Source organism: Halichoeres trimaculatus, unplaced genomic scaffold, assembly GCF_033239565.1.
Source record: "Halichoeres trimaculatus isolate MK-OKI-2021-1 unplaced genomic scaffold, fHalTri1.1 fHalTri1_scaffold_12, whole genome shotgun sequence".
NCBI lineage: Eukaryota > Metazoa > Chordata > Actinopteri > Labriformes > Labridae > Halichoeres > Halichoeres trimaculatus.
In genome coordinates, this window is record NW_027437190.1 from 8,994,030 (window position 1) to 9,019,921 (window position 25,892).

General features: G+C 39.7%; 1 protein-coding gene across 2 annotated transcripts; it reads right to left on the reverse strand.

Annotated features, from left to right (window-relative positions):
- Positions 1-335: 335 nt before the first annotated feature.
- Positions 336-25,760, reverse strand: faxcb (failed axon connections homolog, metaxin like GST domain containing b). 2 transcript variants are annotated; one of them, XM_074684430.1, is made up of 7 exons: positions 25,439-25,760; positions 23,515-23,886; positions 20,240-20,375; positions 18,701-18,897; positions 12,788-13,005; positions 5,328-5,444; positions 336-4,028 (listed from the first exon to the last, which is right to left on the reverse strand). In XM_074684430.1, exons 2-7 carry the CDS (start codon positions 23,772-23,774, stop codon positions 3,709-3,711), a joined length of 1,248 nt encoding a protein of 415 aa, XP_074540531.1. In that variant the 5' UTR covers positions 23,775-23,886; positions 25,439-25,760; the 3' UTR covers positions 336-3,708. The 2 variants fall into 2 exon arrangements, with proteins under 2 accessions (XP_074540531.1, XP_074540532.1); XM_074684431.1 differs by having other exon boundaries at positions 23,515-23,636; positions 25,439-25,759.
- Positions 25,761-25,892: the final 132 nt, after the last annotated feature.

Here is a 25,892-nt window from a genome sequence, read left to right on the forward strand (position 1 = left end):
TTTGCCTCTTTGCCCTGGCTCAACTTCATCCTAATCTTTTTTCCTCACCCTGTTTATAACTTTTTTCTCTTCCAGCTCCTGCTCTCCTCCCCGCTCTCCTTCTGTCTCGCCTCCAGCGGCTGGCAGAGTCTTAATCAGCTTGCATTGCCCCTGAATGATTATGACTTATTAGTCTGATTGAAACACACAACACACAGAAAACACAGTTAGAGGTAAGACAATACATATAACACGATCTGGAGACAGGTCGTTTAACTACAGCGATTAAAACAAGCTTTAAATTAATAACCTGGAACATGCAGGAGAGTAAAATGAAACTCAATACAGCAGTAAGGTTAAAATTGTCACAGCTATTTCTTTTTTATTGAAATCAACCAGTCGCTCTGTTTATGACTGCACATCCATAGGTAGTTTGCTCAGTCAGTCTGCTCTACATACAGTATGGTACACATTGTCACACATAAAATATTTACATTACCCAAGAAGTAATGCAACAACATGGATCCAGTAAGAAGACATTTAGTTTTAATATGGCTTGATTAAAGCAGTCCGACAGTATACAATGTCCAGCCCGGATGATACGACTGAAAAGAACACAACCAAGGCCGGGGCGGGTTAGAGGACGAACCACGGGGCGACACGATGGAAGAAGGTTGCCTCTGGAGTCCCAGATCTGGATTAAACTACGACCTTCCTTCACTAACCCATCGCTCCACTTATTTAATGGTCGATTCTTAAAAAACTGCAACAAATCTCCACGTCTTCTCAGTTTCTCCAAGTGGTGTGTAGCCATGCAGAGAGTTTTCTGGTTCTGTTTGCTTTGAGATTTCTGTTTCAGATCAGTTTGAGGAAAGCAAACTGAGGTTGGGGTGCCTACATGAGTGGAAGATGACTTCTAGAGGAGCAGGTTAAGCTCAGTTAGTCAAGCAGGGGACGCCAACAGAGAGGCTGCAGCCCTCCTTTGACACCTTGATGCTTGTTAACCCAGCTTTACTCTTCTCTAATTTACTGTGTCTTCAAGAAAGTTAAAAAGCTTCTAGAGTAAATCTTTAATAAAAAAGTAAAAAATAAATCTTTAATTTGCTATGATTAATTAGGTTGAAAATATTGGACAACTGGTAATTAGCAAATGTTTTAGAAAACATATGTGTACGTCAAACTGGCACTGAGTAACACTCATTTCAATTTGTGATTCCCTATATCGACTTTGAATTTTTGTTCCATAACAACCCTGGAGAGAAATACTTATCTTTAAAGCAGCTAAATGTACCTCTGTGTTTGCTGTCCTCTTGCTGTTTGGTGTTTTTAATATAATTCTGTTTGAATAAAGCTTCAGCCTTCTGAATTTAAAGATGACATTGCAATAAAACAAAACGTAAGAGGTCTTGGATAAAAGAAAAAAAAACAAAAAACAAATGCACAATCCAAGATGTTTTTCATCAGACAAGCTGCAGAGTGATTCTCTGTTTATGGAACATCATTTTGTTTCACTGATCATCCGTCAGATCATACACAATCATTAAAAAAAATAAAAATGTCTTTTTCATTCTGAGCTGAAAACAGTCTGGATGAACTTGAACATTTAGGGTTTGAAAAAATAAATACAATAGAAAAAAACACAGATAAGATGAGGCTGTTTGTTATCCCAATAAAACCATTTGATGGTCACCATCATCATCACTATCTTACAATCACATGACCAAAAAAAAAAGCAGAAAAAAATCTCATAAGCTTTTAATTTAAGAAGATGAACTTTCCACACATCTAAAGTCATGTCTGATTTGCAGCTTTTAATTGATTTTCATATTAATCATCAACTGTAATTTGCCTGAATTGACTGATTTAAAACAGTGATTTCACAGTTTTCACTGAGGCCTTTGTTATTTGTCTAAAGAAGCACTTCTGAAGACTGTGGACAGAGTTTTTTTAATCTCTGGGTTATCCAAAGAAATACTGATGAGACTCAGCTCATTTGTTTCCAGAGCTGTGAGCATCATTAATGTTTCCTTTGTGTTTCACTGACCCAGCAGCAGAAAACCATCAGCATGACTCAACACAACCAGACGTCAGCGAGCACGTTTTAACATGTTTTTATAACATGACGAACCGACTCTGAGCCTGAAATCTATTCTCTACAAACCACAATCTTTGTCTTACATCAATCTTATTGCCATAACAAGCAATCCAACCAATGAAGTGTTGCAATTACTCACTCAGACATTTTGGTCCATTTTATCCACATCCTACTTTTTGAATAGTGACATTTCTATCCACTGATTTGGTATTTTGACTGTCTCTGCAAAGAATTCTTCATCTACGTTATGACATTCACACCCAGGAAAAATCCACATACACACATCCAGCATAAGCAGCAGGGTCCCCTCCCAACACAATCACAATCAGAAAACCTGGCGTCCCCCGCTACAGATTTACACATTTATTTATCCCATACTCTTCTCTACCTCTGTAGCAGACTGCTCCCATTGAAATAAGGTGAAAATAAATTTCCACTAGTGCAAAATAACCCCTCTCTTTGAGAGTAATAAAAATAAACAAACATATATATTTGACACGTAAGATCCTGTAAAGAATAACAAAGTGGCACTGGTAAGAATTACACACCTAAAAGAAACACTGCAGACTTTGAGAGAACTAAGGCTGATATGTCTGTTTTTATGCAGATTCATGCATTAATTCCTGCCTACACACACACACACACACACACCCTGACAGGTTATTTATAGATGGGAACGCTGATATCTACGTGAACAACTGAGAACGAAAAAAAAAAACCCCACTGTGTTCAACGTGCAGCAGTTCAGGGTGCAATGACCTTGAGTGATGCAGGATGAAAACAGCATCAGGCTGACAGGTGACTCCATCTAGTGGTCAAATAGTCAAACAGCAGGTCTGTACCAAAGAGAGGTTGGAATGAATGGTTAAAATCTCCTTCTTTAGCAATAACTACATGAATAATTAGATAAAATGAAATATAACGGATAAATACACAGGCACAAGTCTGCTCCTCTTTTCTTTCACAGAACTACCACGTGCATCTAGAGTCTGAGGGAGACATACTTCATGTTTGACACAGACTCTCCTCATCTACAGGAGCATACAGGACATGACATGAGGATCGATTTAGAGCACGAGCTGGGACTCAATGTCATCCATACTTCCTCTCCAGCACTCGCATGGTTAACAGCCGAGACACGGCAGCTGTTCCTTTTAGCCACATGATCAATCTCCACCTGTTCAAATGGGTTTGTGCGTTAAGACACATGGCAGAGTGGTGATTAGTTGCATCGTTTCATACCAAGTGAAGTGCCACCTGTTTTTCCTACGACACCGCTCTGTAATCTCTGCACTTTTCATGAGATGACACGTTTCCTAAGAGTTAACCTTCTCACATCAGATTCTGTGTTGGGACGAGACAAATAAGGCAAAGAGGAACCGTCACACAGACAGTTCTGACATAACAGGAGGAGAAAATCCATGCAGTAGCATGTTTATTATGAGGTTCAGTTTCAATGCTCTGCATATGAACACCCAGTCCTGGAAGGAAAACCATATTAGATTTTGGAGGTGGAGGAGCTGGAATATTTCGATCGACTGTGTGAGGCTTCAACCGGCAACATCTCTTGACTGCCAGACTTTTCCCACCTCCTGTCAGTTTCAGTCAGTCAGCCAATCACGGCCACTCTCAGGTCAAACCTCCAGGTCGGGCATTAACTCCTCCTTAAGCTGAATGTCATTGTCAGATCCCGTTCCCACGTCCGAGTCAAAGAGCGAGTGGTCAGAGTCAGGGGAGTGTGTGTGCGTGTGTCCGGCTGAGTGGCTGCTGCCGTCGCTGTCGTCCAGAGTGTCAGTCCTGGAGAAGAGGCCAAAGTCCAGCAGGCCTGTAGGAGAGCCGCCGCCGCTGCTTTCACTGTCTCCTTCGTAATACAGATCCTCCACCTCCACAAACCACTCAGGCCAGAACTTCCTCCGCATCCGCTCGCAGAACATGGCCAGGTTGATCAGCTCTCCTGTACAGACGACAGACACAAAGCTTTAGCAGGAACACTGAACACCAGCAGGAGGTATCACTGCTGCTGTGTCAGTCTGATAAAGAGGAAGACAACCCAGCTGGGATACTTTCATCCTTTTTATTAATATCTCTTTACTACAAACGTTTCCTCTAAATCAAAGTGAGATCAGAAAACCTTCATTTGTGACATTACAAGCTTTGATTCTGCTTTTTTAAAAGATAAGAGGTAAGATAATGTTACCTCCTCCAAGAATTACAGCAAACCAAAGCCTGTCAACAACACAGTGCTGCAGAAGAGTGTCACTGCCATCTAGTGGCTGTGACTGACAAATACATCTATCTACAAGATAGTGGGGTAAACAATCAGGGATGGGTACCTTTGACATATGAAACGATAAAGTACCAATGCCCAGTACGCAGCAATCGGTATCAGTACTCAACGGTGCCAATGTTCGGAACTTTTGTGTGTGTTTATGTGGTAATAAAATCTCAAAGTTTTTCTGCTTAACATATTCATATCTCAATTTATGACCTTTCAATGCTGTGTTCATGGCCAGCATGGAAATTCGTCTACTGTTTCACTTCCTCACAGTCACAAAGATGTGCTTAGGTACCGAAACATGGTACTGTTTGATTTTATGTGAATTGGTACTCGGTACTGCAGACAGAATTTAGTCAGTACCTGTAAAAATACCCTATAAACAATGAATGACATTTTACAACTACATGTGAGAAAATCATGTTCATAACTAAACTCAAAAAGAGAAACAGTAACTATAGTAATGATCGGGGATGTTCGATACCACTTTTTTTCAGACTGATACAAGTATGAGCACTACCTCTTGAGTACTCTCTCATGCCAAGTACTGATACTACTAATACTTTTGATGAATAAAATTTAAGTTCACAGTAACGCACCATTTGATCAAAGACAGCACAGACTAACAACTTTCAGAGTATTTTTTTAAATAAAGTGAAGTGCAAAATGAAACAATGTTAAACTGTTAACTCTCCATGGTTCATTCTTGTTGTCTGAACAGGACCTGACTCATATTTACTGTGGTGTTAAACTGCAGAAAGTAGCACCAAATTCTGGCGAGGAGGATTCACTCAACGTAAGATTTTTTTGCTTTGAGTATCTGCTGTTGGTGTCGGCAGCCTTCACAAATACCAATACCTTAAATAATGGCTAGTATCAGCCTGATACCTGATACCAATACCAGTACTCGCCCATCCCTAGTAATGATGTAACGATTATACATCATCATCTGGTTCATCTTATCACAGATCTACTGACCTTTAATGAGCTGCTCAGGTCGTGTCCCAGGCAGAGTCCACATGGCCTGGGCCAAATGTCCAAACACTGTAGCGTCTAATGTTGACATCTTGGAGCCCATGAAGTACTTCTTATCTCCTATAGGACAGAGAACAAACAGATATTTCAGCTCTGATGAAGAAAAATGTTGCGTCCTCTTTTTTTCAAACAGACATCAGTGAACTAGCCCACTGACATTATCTCCAAAAGTGTTATCTTAATGTTCTAACAAAGTATTTCTAAACCACTCCAAGCCCTCACAGAAACTTTTATCATTATTATTTCACAAAGTTCAACTCCCTTCTTTACAAGGAGAGATGAGGGTCAAAGTCAGAACTTTTGATTTATGTCTCTCACATTCATAATTTCATATATTTGTGGGATGTGTATGGACAGAAAATGTTGTGGGGCACTCACACAAACATACTTAAATTGATGCTAAAGCCTAAAATGGGAAACAGGTTGATAAACATCTCTGCTCCAGAGACAAATGCTTTTTGTTTGGTCTGATTCACAGTTTGTCGCTGCCAGTCTTCTTTTTTATAGTCTTGCTTTTTATATACTCTCCTCCACTGCTTGTGGTTGTCTATGTCACTGGTCCTCTATCAGGGGGGTATTAGACACTTTACAGTGAAAGTGTAATTCAGCAGTACAGTCTCAGAGTAAATACACTGTTCTTGTTTATGTATAACACCCCTCTTTCATTCATTGAAGTCCATCTTAGATTGTTTAGATACTAGAATAATAATTCAGAATAATTCAGTTTTTTTAAAGGTTGGTTTACAAAGTACCATGAAAAAGACAAAACAAAACATGTCCTCTTTTCCTCTTGAGATTTCTTGATAAAGATAATTTTACTGTTATTTGCTCTAGTTTTTCTGCACAAGCTGAAATAGGGGTTGAGAGATTTCATTGTGGAGCTCCAAGGCTTGACCAACGCCATTAAAAATGTCTGCAGTAACAGCTTCCTAAACATTTGTTACCTCACCATGACAGTTTCACTGCAGTTTGCAATGAAAATAAAATGAATAAAAAAAGATATACAGACAGATTGAGCTGAATGATGAAATTGTATCCACTGTTGTTTCTTTCTGTCCCGAATGTCTTAAAATGTTGCCGCTTTGGTAGAAATGATAATATGAAGGTCTGTACCTTAAGTATTTGACTCCTCCATGCCCCCTCACTCTTTGATTTAAAAGAAACCAGCTCATCTTGTAGTTTTGAATCTTGATGAGTATGAATGTTTTCTTTTCTTTGTGTTGAAGTCAAACAAAAAGCTCAAGATACTAAAGAACATCTCAGCCTGATAAACACTGATCTTTCCCTGTCTAAAAAGAATCATGAGTTAAAACATCTGAAATAAACAAATTGTTCTGATACAGCCACTAAATCTGCTTGTCACTGGAAAGAATAACAGCAGTCTTCCTGTCTCTGACCACTCCTATATGTAAAGGGACTTCCAGCGTCTTAAAGAGCATCTTCTTGTTAACAGGAATTATTTTTGTTGTTGTTGTTGATGCTGTATTTTCTTTTATTTGTGTTTCTACTGTCAGCTGCCTTTCACAGATACTACTTCTCATACTTTGTGTTGTAGATTACAGCACAGGCTCACTGTAGAGAATAAGATGATCTACGAGTAGAAAGAGCTGAAGGGAGTATGACACCTTAAACTTTAAGTCCTCTTAAACTGATTTTTACTTGTATGTAGGTCATTTTTCCACTGGCTTCAATACTTGACCCTTTCAATAGTGATATGTAGCTTCACTCTGATGCAGGAACTTCAGTCAGCTTCCTCTTACGGGAGCCAGGCTGACTGTTATATTCTGTATGTAAGAGCACTTATCATTGATAAATATCTCATACAGCTCCTCTTAAAAAGAACAACAACCTTGAACCATCCCATCACAGTAAACATACAGGCTTAAAACAACCCCCAGCCTCAGAGAAACAATGTCTGAATACGCTTGTCATGAAAGGAGTTTGTCTTGAGGGTTCAGAACCTGATCCTGATCTAAAAAGAGGATTGGTTGTTAGAGGTTTTGGAGGTAAAGACTTTGGTAGTTCCATGAATGATTTCCAACAGATTCTTCCTTAACAATACAATTTATGAAAAAAGTATTAAAATTTGGTGCATAAAATAACCAGGAAATAAAAATTATCCCCTCTATCCTGAGTGTTTCAGGGTGATGCAGGTATAGTTTTTGTGTCCTCTCAGGAGCAGCAGATATAAAGAGATCCTCTGGTGGCAGACAGCACAGTGTTCTCTGCCTCACTCAGGACAAACTAGCCCAAAAGCTTGAGACAGAGAGGCAAAGGATGGCCAGACAGGGAGAAGAGGAAGAGAGTGATCAAATGACTCAGATGAGTGATGCTAGTTCCAGCTGGAGAAAAAGGAAACTTAAAGCACAAACTTTAAGGAGGAACTCAGGAAAAGAATAAGGAGGCTGCTAATGCAGAGGAAAATGTAGTATGTGAGTGAAGGAGGGCCTTTGAAAAGAGGAGAAATAAGAGGAACCAACAGAGACGTTCGAGGTACAGTGGATGAGGCAGACTGTCCAGCAGGGGAAAGGAGCTCAGAGTACAGGGTATGAGGAAGAGAAGGCCCATGAGGCTTAAAATGATGTGTTACATGACAATGAGAACATGTTTAGAAAAATAGAGAGATAGCACTGGCAGAAAAGGCTGACATGGATATGGACAGCTCTACAGATGGAGAAGAAAAACATAGAAGAGAGAAAAACAGAAGAGGCTTTAACAAAGAGAGATGAATGCTGAAATGAGCCTTTGTGTGTGAGGAGTGGAAGACATCTGGGAAGGTAAAGGAGGAAATGGAAAGAAGAGGAAGGCCTCCATATGAAAAAAGTTAAAGCTTTGATTCAGGATTAGCAGAGGAAAAGTACAAACATGGGCAAATAATGGCAAGAAGGGGACTCATAAAAAAAGGGCTGTTGGCAAGTCAGACAATTCATACTGCTGTATCATGTCTGTGTGTATCTGCTGGGTGTAATTTTAAATGGGACTGAAAAGAACGGCACACTCCCCCAGTGCAGGTGTAATGATTAGCTAACGTGTCCCCTCTAGTTATTGGAGCTCTGGTTGACGGCGTAGACCACATCATGCCAAAATGTGAGGACAGTAAAGCTGATTTAAGCTACTAAAGTAGGCTCCACATCCAGGTCAGCCTTGGTGCATTTGCTCTGCAGGACTATGGCTCAGGGTTAAGGGTAAAGGCTTAAACACACATCAGTTTACAGCATAAGAATAGTTTTGTCTCTCAGTAAAACGGCATCTTTTTTCTCCAATAAATTTTACTTTGAAAAAATGCAAAAAAAATCATTTCAACATTAAAACACAGACTGACTTATTTACTTCAATTCACACAGATGTGTTTTTGGTGTAGGCTGTTTTGAAAGTGCATATCTGCATTTTAACATGAAACTTAAGCACCTCCTATAAGAAACATTTAACATTCAAGGCAACAAATCGCATACAAGAAGGAAGGTGCATCTCAGACATACAAGTAAATAAGGAAAAACACAAAGGTGAAAGCTAGTCCGATTTTTAATCTTTATTGTTTTTATTCTGATGTTATACTTCCTTTTATCTGTCGGTGGTTTTTAGCCTTTTTGTATTGTTGGATTTTCTTATGTTATTTTTGTGGTTTTAATCTTGTCCTCCACACATTTCTGTTCCAGTTCTCTTTAATTAAAATTCCTTTTATTTATTTATTTATTTATTTATTTAGTAAAGCACTGAAGCCCTGTCTTAAAAAGACATCTTTGAATGATGTTTGTTCTTATATTATTCCTTATCTTCAAAGAAACTTTCCCAGAAAAAAGAGCTGATTCGTGTATCAGTTTGAAGTACTACTAGTAAACATCTTTCTGTCTACTAGTAGTTCTAGTGACACTTTATGCTTTACTAGTAAAGTCTACAGGTGCAATAGTAAACTAATATAGAGTACATGTACTCTAAAATTGAGTGTTTGTAGAGCTAAACTATGGTTGATATCACTGATATCAATTTTAAGCTCAAACAGCTTTCCATAAGTCCTTTTGTCCTCTACCAGGAGCCTGGGTACAGCTCTAACCTGTAGTCCTTTTACCACATGTCACATTTTTATGGTTCTTTCTTTATTTGCTGTCTCATCCCCCCTGAATTCAAGGTATAAAGGGTTTAGAAAATACAAAACAAACAGAATAAATAGTAACAGCCGATGATGTCAGACAGCAGAAAACCACACCTTTATAAATTTATCATCACTTCATGTTTATTTAAAGGCCAAGCCCAACTTTTGATTTAATTTTAAAAAACTCAATTAATGATGTAGAAATATCACAAAATACAAAAGACTTGTCCTGAATATTTGAAGATATTCGTTACTCAGAAAGTTAAAAAATGATTGCAAATGTTACCAAGAGTTGACGTGATGTACTGAAAATAGTCACAAAGTGGACAGCCTGGGTTAAATACTGACCTGCGCCACCTGCCCTGGATGTCACTGCTCACTTTCTCTAAGCTTCAGTCCTCTTTTCTTCTGTTTGTCAGTCTGCCCGCATGAAAACAGTCAAACTACCTCAGGCCAAATCATGCACCCATTAGATGGTGCATTTACTTCTTTTGCTTGTTAGTCTCAGGGGTCAAAGGTTTATTCATTCACTCATTTGTTGGTTTATTTATGTATTTATTTATTGATGATGGTTATGATGAAAAGAAAGAAGTTTGGCTGTGACCTCATTTGGTCTTGCTCAGCTATTATTTAAATAACCGCATTAAAATGTATAAACCCTACTCTACTCTAGAAGATGATGTTTTCACAATTTATCAATCACTTTAAGAATACAATCCCTTTCACTGGTCCAGAAAATGAATGCAATAACTCTGCTTTTTTGTTTACTGTTTTAAGTTATTTTTTAGTTTATAGTCACCAGAATGACATTCTGATCTTCATTTTCCTGCCCACCAGCTTTAATGCCCTCTGTGTTTGGTCACATGGATTAAAGGTGGTGCAGCTACAGACAGTGTAAAACATGTCCCCAGTCATCATCTACTGGATTTTGAAGCCGCTGAAAGCAATCGCCATTCCGGAAATACTGACTCAGACTGTCTTTAAGTTAACCTAACACAAGGCCAAGAGGTGGAGTTCAGGTAGGCCTTTAACCTCTGCACTAACAGCTACAGTGTGCCCACCTGTCAGTCAGGTCAACCATGTCCCTGATTAAACAAAACTCATGACCTTAATATCTTCAAAACTAATGAGTTATTTAGAAAGATCACTCCCAGTGCAGTGTTTGTGGAGAGAGAAATAAGCTCAGACTGACGTCAGCAGGCAACTGCATCACAGAAGCCATCGGGGTGCTGTTTGGGAATGTGTGAGTCACCATAGACCTGTGGAGCAAACTAGTTCAAGAAAAAGTGGAAGAAACTGAACTGGAACGCCTGGAAGTACTGCAGCATTTACTGGGAACCAATGGAGTCAGTAATACATTGAAACGGTCTCTGGAGAACTGCACACCACACTGACGCTAACTGCAGAGTCCATACATGCTTCTACATATGCATTTACATGTGTGCCACAGAGCTGTCCTTCAAGGTAGAAATCAAAAACAAAGGCTGACAGCATAACCCCTGTTTTCAGAACAGCAACTATCTGAATAACAACTCTAAAGCCAAAATCACTGAATGCATTTAATTACATTCATTTGTTTCCCACATCAGGACACTGGTAAGAGCTGCTCATCACTATGACACTAGTTAAAGTCCATTTACAAATATATTTGTTTCCTTTTCCAAACATGACAGGAGAGCCGAGTGAAACAAAATGATCAAGTATCTGTGAACTGTGAAATGTGGTGGTCACTGGTAAATGTTTTCCTCAAAGGATAACACATCAAAATGAACTCTTTTCTCGTTAAAGCTGGCTCTTTCACAGATCTCTGACTCACACTGTGAACACTCAAGCCTTAAAGAGCCAAACAGAAGAAGGAAAGCTCTTTGTTTGAAGAGTGTACCCAGGCTTTCGCTCTGTAAAACTTTTGCTTTTTAGAAGAAGTGCTTCCCATTAAAAGAGCACAAACAGATCAATGAAAATCACTTTTCTCTCCGGCACCGGACTCTTTGTTCCCATCTGATCTCTCTGATATCGTATCGCTGTGGCAGATATCCAGACCTGGTCCTGTTTTTGCATATTTCCTCTGCTACTTTATGTAAAACCCCTGACACAACGACAGCTTGTACGACTGTTTCCTGACCTGTTGTTGACTCAGATGTTGTTTCACTGTATCAATATGGATTCCTCCTGTGTCTGATGAGACCGACTTATTTTCTTTAAGCTGTCACCAAAACATGACCAGCATTCTTATCAAAAGTTATGGTTAAGCTGCTTTGTAAAAACGTTTGGTAAAAATCTCTGCTCTTAGTGCAGCTCAAAAACTATGTGAGCTCAATCATGCGATCTTCAGTTTCCATCTCTTTTTTGGTCAAAATATCACTTTAAGACACAATATGCTTTGAGCCCTTTGTTGCCTTGACTGCGTCTGTTGCTTTAGTACAAAAAGAAAAATCCCTCTTCTGATGCAGAGGGATTTAAATGACAAAACAAGGGCATGGAATTATGTTTACCCAGATAATAACTCTGGAACTCTATTATCATGTTATGTAACAGAGTTTGGGTAATCTCTTGAACACTACGTACATTGTTGTTCATAAATGTGATGAGGGAAGTCAATGCCCTGATGGAGCACGTTTTGTTAACAATGGTTGGACTGGGAACACTTTGGAGGACTGAGTCAAGACTTAAAATTTAAGTCTCACTTTAAATATCTTATTCTATCTTACATTACATGCCTTTACTTATTTATTTATTTATTCACTTATATAATTGTTTATCAAAATAAATTGAAGTCTGTTTTAACAACTCACAAACTGTCTTATTTTAAATCTATCATAGGGACCATTTTATATACCTTTATATTTTTAATATGTTTATTTATGTAACTTTTATCCCTTGCAAGGTGATTTTTATGGGTTACCAGATAGTGATTTATTGTCTTGTTTAATGTTTCTGTTTTGTTTGTCTTAGATTTTTATACTTGACTTTTCCTTAAGTGTATCCTCATAATGGACCTCAGCTGTTAGGCTCTTGATTTCACTGACTCTTTTATTCAAAGGGATTTCTCGGGGGTCTAACAGTTGTTTATTTTTTGGTTATGTTCAGCACTTACAGCTTCACTGGGTTTTATTTATCTATTTATTTAACCAGGAGATAAAACTTCATTCAAATTATAAATCTCATTTTCAGGAGGGTCCTGGCCAAGACAGCAGCAGCGAAAAAGGTTTCAGACGTACGTGAAAAAAGGCTTCTAAACTAAAGTCTGATTAATTGATAAATTAGTAATATAGAGAAAGCTTATGCACACACACTAGCAGAGCCCTGTCCTTACCCAGCAGTGTGGCCAGTGTCCTCAGGTCCTTCTCCATCAGTGTGTAGACTTCCTCCTTGGAGAAGCGTCCGATGCCGTGGCCGTACATCTCCCTGCGCACCATGCTGCCGTTCAGGTGACAGAGTAACCACTTCAGCGTGTCGCTCAGGGGACCGCTCATCGCCAGAAGCTTCTGAGTTTCCTCAAGATTGTCCACCCACTGACAGTAGGCTATTGTCCTGAAACACACAGCACAGTGTGTCAGAGTGGCATAAGGTCCAACACTGAGTTAGGAAGTAAGAGGTTCTGTTTGTTTGTTACGTATTTTGGGGTCTTGTTTAAAGCATTTAGTTAAATGTGATCCTAAACAAAGAGCAGAAAGTTGTCAGTGGCTTTTTTTTTTTTTTTTTAAGTTGTAAATAAACGGTAACACTGTATTTTGAGAGTCCGTCTGTTGACACTCAACAAACTATCAGCAGGGTAGTAGTTGAATATCAACTGTTTGTCTGCTGATAAATAACAAGACTGGGCAACAGACAAGGGCTGGACAATTAATCAGATTTTAATCGTGATTTCAATATTGCCATCTGACAATCATAAAAACAATATAATCGAAGATTATATTATATTAATTAATATGCCACACAGTGTAGATGTATGCAAGTTCCTGTGCTTCATAGCTCTTCTGTGATCCACAGCGAGTGTGTGTGACTTATGTGTGTCAATAATACTGTCTGTGCCACTTGCTGGTTCTTTAAAGTTGTGTTAAATTAAATCAGTACTGAAGTTTTTGAATAAATGAATAATTGTTTATATTAATTGTGATTTCAATATCACTTAAAATAATCGGGATTCTTATTTTTACCATAATCGTCCAGCCCTACAACAGACAAGTAAATAACATTCAACTAACTATAAGTAGACTATAATGTGCATTTATCTTACTGTAAATATGTAAATAGAAATATTTTTCCATTGTTTCTATATTTTCTACTTTTCTATTTTTCCTTCAAATTTGTAACTTCATATTTTTATTATTATTCTATTTCTTATTGTTATTGTTTTTACTGCAGCTGCTATTCTATTCTATTCTATTCTATTCTATTCTATTCTATTCTAGTTTCAATAGATTTCTAGTTTCATATCAACAGTTTATACGTTTTTATTTAACAAGACTCATCGATCTATCAGTTGAAATTTTTACCACAGATAAGATGAAGTGAAGCTGCCTCTGGTTTCCCGCATGGGATTTTTTTCAGAAAACAGTTGTACAGTTGTTTAGGGGAAAACACAGGTTAAAGTATAAGTAAACTAAAATGTTACTATGATTTTGTGTGACTGCTGAGTAAGTTTTCTACAGTAGTCGAATATCAGTTAATAGCCTGTTTAAAAAAAAAAAGAGAGACAATTTTTGTAAAATGTTGTAAAACCTTGAAATGCACCTCACAGTCTATTAATAGTTGGCTGAATCTATGTTACCTGTCTGTTGAAAATTTGTGCTGAATATCTACTGATAACTTGTTAAGTGTCAACAGATGGACTTTTTAAATAAAATGTTACCAAAAAAGCATTTTGCAAAACTAAATATTGACCCAGCAACAGGATAACACAAGTCTACTTCAAAACAGACAACAGGTTATCACAGTTGGCAGACAAACATTTCATAAGTATCATACACAGTACCACAAATTTCATGGTTTGATCATGTAAGGACTGTAAGAACCAGCTAAATGTTATATTTTTGAGATGTAATAAGATCCTCAGACACACAAAATTCTGACAGTAATTCCTCACCAGCTCTTCTGTCAGAAAAGAGGGAAAGACATTTTAATCTTAGCTCCAGTCCCTGCATCTTGTTACCATGGGCCCTTTACCCTGTGATCATTAATCTCATCCCGATCAATAAAAATGATGCTCCACACGCTCCACTGCCACATTTTTCAGCTGCTCTCAAATGGCTGCAAGGACACAACATCAAGTATTCAGCTGTTAAATCTTTCAGGCTGCAGTCATGATGATGAGGAGCTGTCTGGATGTGTCTTTGCAGCCTTTCACACTGAAACAGGTGAGGGGATGAAATAAGAAAAAGTCCTTTAGAGGTTTTGTAAAAAAGAAAAAAAGAAAAACTGTTACACCCACAAGTGATTGAGCGTCCCTTTGTGTGGATTCATTCTGACTTAAGTTCAAATAAAAAAGGAAAGCTGAGCAGCACCATGAGTCATTCCAACATCAAATCTGTGTCAGGCAGCAGACTGACAAACTGATTGTCTATGTGCAAACAAGCCAAACACCAAACCTCACAATCCCTCTTTAATTCTTCTCCTCTTTATCTGCACCTAATCCTTTGTGACCAACAGAGATTTACCCCGGGAAACCAATAAGGGACAATTGTTTTACCTTTATCCCATTAAAATACACATTGCAGGAGGGTCACTGTCTGCTATTTGGAACATTCATCGTCAATGTTTTTCTCAGCCAAGCTGTTAGTGCGTGCAGACGCTAATGAGATTAAGCTGCTTTATTCTTGCACACTTTCTAACGCCAGCTTGTTAAAAATACAGACTGAGCTTCTACCACAGCCCTACTGAGAGCTGGCAGTGACTGATCCATGAACAGTGACAGGACCGGACAGGAGCCTCTGTGTCCAGCCTGCAGTCTTTCAGAAGACTCCATATGACCAGTCGCTCAATAGAAATTAAATCAAAGCATCTGGCAACATAATGTGGGAGTGGTTACTGTCCAGCAGCCTAACGTTTCCTCCTTTTACATTATCTGGCACACCACAAGGATCTTTGTCCCAGCTGTTTTTCTCCATTCTTTCTGTCTGAGCTTTAAAACTGAAAAGGCTTCCCCACGTGGGCCATGATTTCTACGCCTGAAGGCACAACCAGCCAAACAATGGTTCTTTATCTGCACTTATCTGAAAGCTGCACTGAAGACTGCACACATACTGCATGTTTTCCAGATGTAACCAGTGGACAGAGCCTTGGTAAAATAATATCAGCATATGAAGATTATGGGGGAAACATCTGTGCTGGCAGGGAATCGAATCATTGGGGCAAAAGTCTTTTTAACACTTTTTATTTTTTTAACCTTGATATAAAATAATGCGTCATTTGTCGTTCTTTTGTTCTGTATCCTTCTTGTGTTGTTATCCGTCTTTGATTTCCTGTCTCGCTTCATAGATTCACCTCATGTTTTATGGCTTTTTCTCAGATTGCTGTTAGTTTTCCTCATGTCTTCTCTGTTGTTAATGCGTGATCCATGTCTTGTGTTGTATTCCTTGTGTGTTAAGTCTTTAGTGTTTCCTGTGTTATTTTGTACTTCTTGCTCCTGTGTATGGTTTATTTTTACCTCTTGTCCTTGTGTGTTTACCTCTGCTTTTGACAGCGCTCATGAGTTTGACCTGCCATGTCTTACACCTGTGTCAGATTATCCTCTGTGTATTTAGTCTCTGTTACAGCTGTATGTCATGTGTCTCCCCTTCCCTCTTCTGAGCACCTTATCCCTGCAGGTGAGCTAATTGCTCAGAGGGTCACCTGGTCTGGGGTGTTTAAGAGCTCACTGCAGCCTGTAATGGGAAGAAACATTTGATTTGTGGACAGCTGGCCTGCTGCTTATTCTGAGAGATTTCTGTTGTTTATTATGTGCAAATATTGATTAATCATTTTTGGTGGTAGTACTGGATTTTTGTATTGTTGTTAGACCTACAAGGTCACCTTAACTTGGGATATAAAATGTTTGCACATGGATCTTTTTTTTCTCTTTTTTTGAAGTATTTTTTTGGGAGTTTTCATGCATTTAATTAGAGAGGACAAGAAAATGGATAGAGCTGGAAATAGGGTGAGAGTGGGGAGTGACATGCAGGCCATGTCCACACGTAGCAGGGTATTTAGAAAAACGCATATATTTTTATACGTTTACGTCTGTCGTCCACACGAAACCGCAGTTTTACGTCACCGAAAACGATGTTTCCTAAAAACTCCAGCCAAAGTGAAGATTTTGGAAAACTCCGGTTTCATGGTTTCGTGTAGACGCCGGCAAACGGAGTTTTCAGTTCTTTAACGTCACAGCTGAACGACGGGGGCTTGTGCTGGTTGGCTGACACGGGGTGTACGTCAGGAAAACACTGCCCATTATGAATTTGGTATGCCTCGAGCCGCACTCACCGGCGGATTTACCAGCTGCGCGTGGACGGAAGTATTCTCAAAAACGAACGGGGGGGAATACTCGTTTTAAAAAAATACCCTGCTACGTGTTCATAGCCGCAGTAAAGGAGCCACAGGTTGGACTCTAATCCAGGCCACCTGCTTGAGAGCTTGTTTCATGGTGGGCACAACCTAGACCACTAGGATAAACTGGTGCCTTGAGATTTTTTAAATTTTATTTTTTTAACTTTGGGCCAGAACAAGAAGTAAAAAGTGTCTGACTGCAGGAACTAATGGTTTACAGAACAAGTCATTCCACGTGAAAATCAACAGTTGAATATAAATGACTTCATGTACAACCTGTGTTAACCTCCTTAAATTAATATAACAGTGAATTTGTTGACTTTTTAAAATTTCACTTTTACAAAACTTAAGTTTTTTGAAGAACACAATCAAAGCCTGTTTAGACAGCAGAATAGATTAACACACAGAGCAATATTAGCATCCGTTAGGAGTCTGTTTGAGTGCACCTGGTGAATAGAAACCCTTTGTTCAAGCTCCTCTTTTGATCTTATCAGCTGCAAATGCTCCACGATGTTCACCAGCTGGATGTTTCATGTTTTCTATCTGACATTTGATGCTAGTCTGGTGTCCTGATGTAGTTTTTAAAACTGTCTGAAAACAGTTTTCTGAAGTCAGGAAACAGGAAACAGAGCCATAGAGCTTAAGAGGCTAAAATACAGCTAAAGGGAAACTTTCTATTAAAGGGAAACCATGTCTCATTAACAACAGTTATTTAGCCTGTGCATGTGTAAAAGATAAACATTAAAAAGTGAAGCTTTATGAGAACAACTTTCTTATTTTTAAAGCAGCATCAATAGAGGAGTTGACAGGAAATGACCTCACCCTCTGTTTTCTTGCTGGCCTGTAGCTCTGTGGCTCAAATAGCAACACGCCGCCTCACTGCCCTTCCCTGACATAAATAATTGAATCAATAGGTCTATATGTGGGTCTAAAGATGGCACAGAGTGGGTGGAGGATCAGAGTAAGAAAGAGACACAATGAGAGAGGGAGGACATGGAGGCTGTGGGTTACATGACCGACCTTAAAGGCTTAAGATTGAATGTTATGGAACCTCACAACTCTATTTAGACGATTACGACAAATCTGCAGCATCAAACAACCATAGTGTGACGATTGAAATCAACAAGTTTAGCTCTGAATACTTCCTTACATTATTAAACGGAGAAGAAAAGAGTACAAGACACAGTGTTAGACTGGTGGTTAAGTGTGTGTGTGTGCATGTGTGTGTAGGGGGGTTATTGTGAAGATGGATGGAGCTTTTAGGTAATGGAAAACACTCTGAGCCTCTCTGGGTGTGGGAGGGGTGGTAAACGACTTCCTAGCAGCAAAGCGTTCTCACCCAGAGGTACTTGAGTGACTCACCACAGCGAAGGATGGCCCATACAAAGTGATGGTGTGGATAGAGTGAGCCTGGGCTGAAAGGCTGCATGAATAATGCTCACACTAAAAAACAACCTCAAAGAGAACAAACCAAGGACCTGAAACGTCTTTTTAGCTGTTTAAATGAATGTGACAACGTGTAAAATCAACGTGGAGCTGCTGTTACAGCTTTACATCGAGCTGATGTGTCATACTGTGTTCAGAAATGTGAAGATATGATTAAAAAAATGTACTTTGCAGCATTGGGAATCCCAGGTCCTACCGGGTTTCCAGAGACAGTGAGTTTTGTTTAAAACGTGAGCTCTGAGTGTGAGATCCTTACCAGTACAGGTGCTCCTCAACCATTTTGGTTACAGCTCGGGACACAGCTCTCTCCTGTGGGGTGAGGTTCTGGTTGAGGTTAACACCCAGCTTCTCCTCCAGGAAGTCTATGATGAACTCTGAGCCTGACGCCTGCTGGTGGTTGTACTCCATCCACGGCATCTTGCCCTGTGGGGACAGCTTCCCATCAAAGTAGTTCTGCAGGAGGAAACAAAGAAACATGTAGAATTGTAGAAAATGTTTTGGATAAAAATCATTGTTTAATTGTTGATTACAGCTTTTTAAATGCAGTTTTGGATTTTTGCGTTTTCCAGTCAGTGCGATAGGGCACCTCACCAGTCACCTCTCAGATATAAACAAAAAGTTTGGCTCAACTGTCTTAAGAAGCATTTTCAGATACTGACAATAGCTGCATATTTTTTAAAAGGCTACTGAATCTGAAAAACACTCATAATCTCTGATTATAAGGATAATAAACCTGGAGTGTAAAGAGTTTGAGATAAATGGTTCTGAAGGTTAATTCACAACAGGGAAATGAAGTACAGATAACAAGAAACCTCATACACAGTTTTAGATAATCCTTTGTTAACTGTTAAGTCAGTGGTAACTGTTTTTGGGGACTCAAAGAATTTTGAAATTCAAAATTTCAACTGGGGCTGCACGGTGGCGCAACAGTTAGCACTGCAGCCTCAAGAAGGTCGCCGGTTCGATGCCCAGCGGGGTGGTGGGCCTGTCTGTGTGGAGTTTGCATGTTCTCTCCGTGCATGTGTGGGCTCTTTCAGGGTTATCCAGCTTCCTCCCACAGTCCAAAAACATGCTCATCAGGTTGATTGAGCACTCTAAATTGTCCCTAGGTGTGAGTGTGTGCGTGAATGGTTGTCTGTCTGTGCCTGTGATTGGCTGGCGACCAGTCCAGGGTGTACCCCGCCTCTCGCCCAATGACGGATAAGTGGTTCAGAAAATGAATAAAATTTCATCCCTAGAGTGTTATAGGAGGACATAGCAAAACTTTTTTTTAACTTGTGACATTTTTCACAAATTTTCAAATTGTAATGTGTGCAGAAGTTAACAAACATAAGTCATTCCCCAATAGAGGGTTAGGGTGTGAGTGCAACACCAAACATCTGCAGAATGTTTTTTACAGGACAGGTAAGAGCAGAATAATCCAGATTTAACACATAAAACAACATGTTTTTTTTTTTGTTTTTTTTATGCTAATTTTAATCTAACAGCTGACAGGACTTTAACAGAAAAACAAATCAATATCCAAAAGGGATTGAAAAAAACTGACCAGAAAAAAAAGTTTTGTTTTTATTTTTCAAAGCTGAATATGATAACCAGAGAAGAAAAGTGCAACTGTGACTTTTTATCAAGGAGTTAAGACTGGTAACGTTTGGGACGCATTTTTTTGAAAAAATACATATATAAGTCAAACTGATGTAAGAAACTTCTGTAAACAAATCAATTACACAACGATGAACTACTGTAGAGCATTAGAGCACATTTAGAGTTTAATCTGCAGCAGTGTGCTAAGGATCACCTGGTAGGGCAGGTCCACCATGCGCAGGTAAGTCTCTATTTTCAGGCAGAAGGGTGAGAGGCTGGGCACGCCATTCTTTGGCCTGGAGAACTGATGGAGGATGATGGCGTCTTTAGAGTCCAGCTCCTGCTCCTTCCTACACAGAGAGAAAAAACAAAGACACCTGTGTTTGAACACTTTGTTCGATTCCAACTTTTACACTTGAATCATTCTGATTTGATTTCTGTATCCCACATTTACGCTTCAAGCCCATTTTTTGTGATCTTAAAATAAACTCTGATGCATTTGCAATCAACCCTAACAAATGCATCTGATTTAAAAAACATGTTTTATTGTTTTCTTTGTATTTGCATTGATTGATATCCCCTTCTAACTGCAGTTAGGAAATAAACTGCAACAAACCACTGATTCCTCTAAAGTGAAAAACAGCTTTAAAATTTTAAACCTGCTTCTCTCCGTGTAGACACCAGTAGAATCTGTAAAGAGTGCTTTGATAAAATCTTAAAGACAGCTACACTATCAGCTGATTCAGTTGTAAAGCTGTTGGTCAAACTACCTGTTTTCTGGGTCAGCCTGTCTGTGAGATAAACACTAAACAGAACTCAGCTCCCAAAGAGAAAGCTGGATTTACTGTTCAGTTTCAGGCTCTGCAAACCTTCCAGGAAGAAAAAGGTCACACCTGCAGTTTATTATAGCACCACGACACAGCAGTAAATCCCTGTGGCCCTGAGCTCAACCACCCACTGAGCATGCATGCTTTAATTTTCAGCAAATGTGGAGGCATCTCTGTCTAATCATTCTCAACCAACAGCTCAGCTAGACCTACATTTTGTTTTCATGGTTGAGCCTTATGAGGAAAAAAACCATTCTGCTTAACTGTCAGTCTATTCTAGATAATACCAAACTAAACCCTCATTAAATAAATCTTGTTTGCAAGTATTTAGTGTATATTATATAATTTATGTTGCATTCAGCACAAAAGTCCAGAAATCAAATGTTTTCAGGGTTTTATGGATTGTTTTTTTTTAACATTTGAAAATAGCAGCTGATCTTCTGTATCACTAACACCACTGAGCTGTGTGGGAGTCACACAGCTTCTGTTACAAGTGAAATTATTGACCAAATGAATCACACTGCCCCAGTTCCAGCCAAACACACTGGTGACCTACTCCCAACACTTATCTCTGATCTGGCATACTGGATGAGAGATCATTGTGCTGAAATGCATATTTTATGATGAGTCTTCTTTGCATTGTCATTACTTTGTGGGTAAAAATTGATTCGTATCCGAGCCAGTCACACTTTGAGGTCTCATTTGGGAAAATAAACACTTTTTAATAACGAGATAAGCTGGAAATGCTAAAACCACAGGGAGGTTTCTATTTGATGTGTACTCTCTAAGAATTGCCCTAAAGAAACACAGTCACTGCAGGATATGCATAATATAAACAATATTTAGTAAGAGGCTACACATTTCTTTAGATACTATGTCTGCAGATGTGGTAAAAATAAATGTAAACTGGCTTCAGCATCTTTTTCACACAGCAACAGACAAAGCCTGTCTGGTCTGATCTGCATTACTTTATCACCTCCTCGTCAAATCTAAATTATTCAGTAGAATATCAAAGTGGGCTGGCTGTATGTACTTGAATTTCTGTCTCACTTTGTGTCATAAATAAAACAATCAATGGCAAGTTACCTCAATATCATGCTGTCCAATACATGGCACTATTTAAATCTGATTTTTAAGAAGGTTCAGTTTTTGTATCATTCTTAGATTTTAAGACCAAACACAACAATTGAGGAAATTCATGTGCAGTAGAGTGAAAAGAAAAACACACAAAAACACAACAGCCATACACAGTCACATACACTGTCCTACTGAAAAAAAAACGCCCATGTGCCTGATATAACTTGTTGGAGAGACTGTGAAAGATCTAGGTTAGATAAGGATCGTTGTGCCTTTGTGATCATTCTGGAAACCACAAGCAGTGTAGGTTTACAGATGGTGTTCCTCTCATTCTGAATATCACTTTCTAAGAGTGAGATTCACTGAGTGTTGGCTTACACACAGCTTCCTGTGTAAGGAATCACAACACCACAAAATGAACTCTTTAACTCTGCTCAGTTAAGGGCTGTGTCATTACACTGTAAGTTTTAGAATGGTTTGCCTGGACAACAGGATGTAAATGTACTGTAAGTGTACTGCAGGTGCGTGTTGTTGTCTCTGTCCAGCTTCTTGTGGTGCTGAAACTATTCCAAGCCTTGTAAGTCGCTGTCCACAGTCATATGGTGCTGAACTCATTCCAAGTCTGTGCAGCCTGTATCCTCCAACATCCCTGTGTGCTGTTATTACACCTGAAGTGTCCTCTACATCATGTCCTCAGTCTGCTTAGATGTAGTGCCCAAATCTCCCTGAAAGCCACGGCTTGGAGAGCTTTTCAAACACCAAAGATGTCGTTAACTTGAAGAGCTATGGATAATAGAAGCTGACTACAGTGGCAGAGCTGCTGCCAGTGCCAACGACCACATCACATGGCACGAACAGATGATGCTGGCAGGCTGCGGGTCCAGCCTCAGTAGGCTGCACGTGATTCAGCAGCAGCGTCTCTGCACGAGATGCAAGGTTACACAGATTATCACGAGGGGGAGGGGGTGGAGTGAAAGCAGAAACTACCAGGCCACTGTGACAGGATGTACTTACACCCCGGTACTGGCCTGGCCCAAAATAATCCCCCCATTGACAGGCACGCATTTCCTGCTCTAAGATAATCACGTTTACACCCCTGGTAGGCCTGCTCATCATCACACCCCCTGCATCCTCCTTCTTAACGAGCTCCAGGTGTAGGTGATGGTGTTTTCTTTGAATATCTGTCAGTAGCAGCTGTGCATCTCATGCTAGAGTTCATTAAAGGTCGCTCTGACTCTGCAGCGCCTGAGGATTGCTCCGTTTATTCACGCTCAGGTGCAGACGGAGCTGGCACGAGAGCTGGCACATGAGCAGACTCGTGACTCCTTTTTATTTATTTGATTTTTTTTCTCCCCATCCAGTGTCGTGTCCTTGGGAGGAGGAAAACATGGGCTGAAACCTCAAAAATCAACGCGAGATCTGCGGGAACTCGCATCCCACAGAAGGGCTCACTCAAGTCCATTCATGGTTTTATCAGTGGCATTTATCAGTCAGCTGTGATTACTAATCAGATCATTTCTGTGTACTCTTAACAGACAGAGATGTTGATATTTAATAGACCAGCAGGCACACAGTGGGTTCCTACCTGATGGCGAGCAGCTCATGCAGTAGGTAGGCTGCAGCAGCCAGCAGGGCCCCCCCAGTGATGTACAGGGTCTTCTTCCACCAGGAGTCCGATCCCAGAGCGGACATGATGCCCCCGTAGTCCTGTAAAGGGAAGGCGATGATATAGCCATACAAAGACTGCTGCTGCTCGGAGCCGCACAGCCCCAGAGGCAGGCTGTGATTCCGCCCCAGCTCAACCACACACGGACGGGAAGAGGCGAAACCAGCAGCCCAGTACATCCTCCCTCCCTCGGTTACAGCCACCCAGCGTCCTGCCTGCTGTAGTCCCCGTCAGGCTGCATTCACAGGCCCGCTGGGTCGTCTACGGCATGGCGGCGGTGCGGCTGATAACCTTCCAGAAACCAGAAGGAGTAAACATATCGACCTCCCCTCCCTGGGATGATGCCTACAGCACCCAGCTCGCTTTCCCTTAGCAGGTTTTAGGTGATCATCAAGCTACTCACTAACACAGCAACCTCACTTCCTGTTCAGGATTTCAAAATAAAATCACATTTCAGGGTTCAGTAAAAACTAATTGGATGGCAGTTTGTGAGAAGGTACATCCAGTATTAAAATATAACTTTTACTTTACATATTTTTGTGTACTTTTCCAATAGTAGTACTTAAAGAATTGAAAAAGCTCAATAATTTGAACTATATTGGACACTCAGACAGTGGTTTGATAGCAGAACTAGGTTAGTTAACTTTTGATTAAAAGTAAACTTTTAGTTTTCATGTTATAATCTAGGTCAGCTAATTTTCCCCCAGACCAATCACTCTGTCTGCAGGCTAAAATGCTAGCTTTGCCCAGAGTCTCTTTTGTTTCAAGCGTCAAAAGCTCATTGTGGTTCACATCTAAAGCAACCCACCTAGAGTGACTCAATTTAAAGCAGGAAATTATGTATTATCATTTATTGTACTTGATGCCAAAGAGACCAGACCTGGTCACATTTCCACAAAGAACATGAAATTTGACTTAAGTGATTGGTTTATTTTTCACAAGTTTTGTTTTAGTGTGGTCCTAATTACTTTGAATAAATCAAAGTTATATACTTACTTTTGCTTGTCATTGAAAATATTTACCATATTCAATTTGAAATACTTCATTTCTTTCTTTAAATACGTCTTTCACACAGCTTTTATAGCCCCATGATCAGCCAAATATTGTGTCGTACAGAAACATTTTGCACATCAGAAAGAAACAGGATGCTGGAAAGAGGAGATTTGGTCACTTTTCTAAGAAGATAATTTTTCTTCTTCGTTTTAGATCTTATCTTTTGTAAGATAAGATTATAACACGCTATTTTTAGTAACTAACCTTAACTATGTTTTCCTTTGAGAAAAAAAAAAAGTTTTTAAAGCCTGATTTTATTTTCCAGTGGAGCTTAAACAACATCCGGTATTTACGCATCAAACTGCGGCACCTTGACGCAGCCAGCCCATTGTCTGCTTCAGTGGTAGAGAGACACCCCGCCCTGACGAGCCCCTGCATCCCAGTGTAACCAGTGGCTTCCCATGATGAACACCTTGTCCATTGGCCGGCAGCTCGAAATGACGACATGCATGTGTGTGAATTTCATGTAAGAAACGTTTCTGCGCATCTGAAGCTCACCCTGCAGGGCTCTGTTACTGCAAGCATCCTCACTTACTGCATAACAAGGATAGCATTTGTTTTCTTTTATAAACTGACTGATAAAACCCTGACACTTATCTATCAGGTTTAATAATAAATAAATGAATGAATAGATAAATACGTACATAAATCATCCCTGCTACTGTACACTATCTTAGCTCCGCAGAGAAATTAAAATGATTGATAACCATTGGCACTAACGGATGTGACAAACACCTGATGACAACTGCAGCAGAAGCATGTAAACAAACATGAAGGGGATTCAACTTACTCTGGAACAACTTCGGAAGTGTAGGAAGACGTTCATCTTGAAGGCTCTGTCCAGCGGGTGATTTCTGTTTCTGGTTGTCGAGCATGCCGAGATCAGGACGCAGACAACTTGGAGAACTGCAGGTTTCGTAAAGCTCCAAACGTCTCAACTTACATCACCAACCTTGCCACCTGATGCCTGTGAAATCCGCTCTCCTGTCGGTCAGCCGGTTACGAAATGTCCAGGTCGATAACAGCTGCAATGTTTGATGATGTTGGCCGTAAAGTCCTCACTGCAGCCATGACTACTGCAAGTTAGGTGCGCGCTTCGTGGCTGCGAGGAGCGCGCATTGGAGCAGCAGCGTTTGTTTTCATTGACTGTGTTTAGAAAAAATAGAAAGAGCTCCCTGCAGATACTTCTGAAGCTGAAGATAGAATATGGAGGCATTTGTTTCACATCCCTTAGTTAAAGAGGA

What these genes read in the sequence shown, in the direction of transcription:
- faxcb (XM_074684430.1), bottom strand. Translation starts at nt 23,774, where the DNA reads ATGTACTGGGCTGCTGGTTTCGCCTCTTCCCGTCCGTGTGTGGTTGAG. An exon ending in TGGTGGACCTGCCCTACCAG is followed by an intron (nt 18,898 to 20,239) that starts GTGATCCTTAGC and finishes TTCCTCCTGCAG; the next exon opens with AACTACTTTGATGGGAAGCT. An exon ending in ACCTGAGCAGCTCATTAAAG is followed by an intron (nt 4,029 to 5,327) that starts GTCAGTAGATCT and finishes TCGTCTGTACAG; the next exon opens with GAGAGCTGATCAACCTGGCC.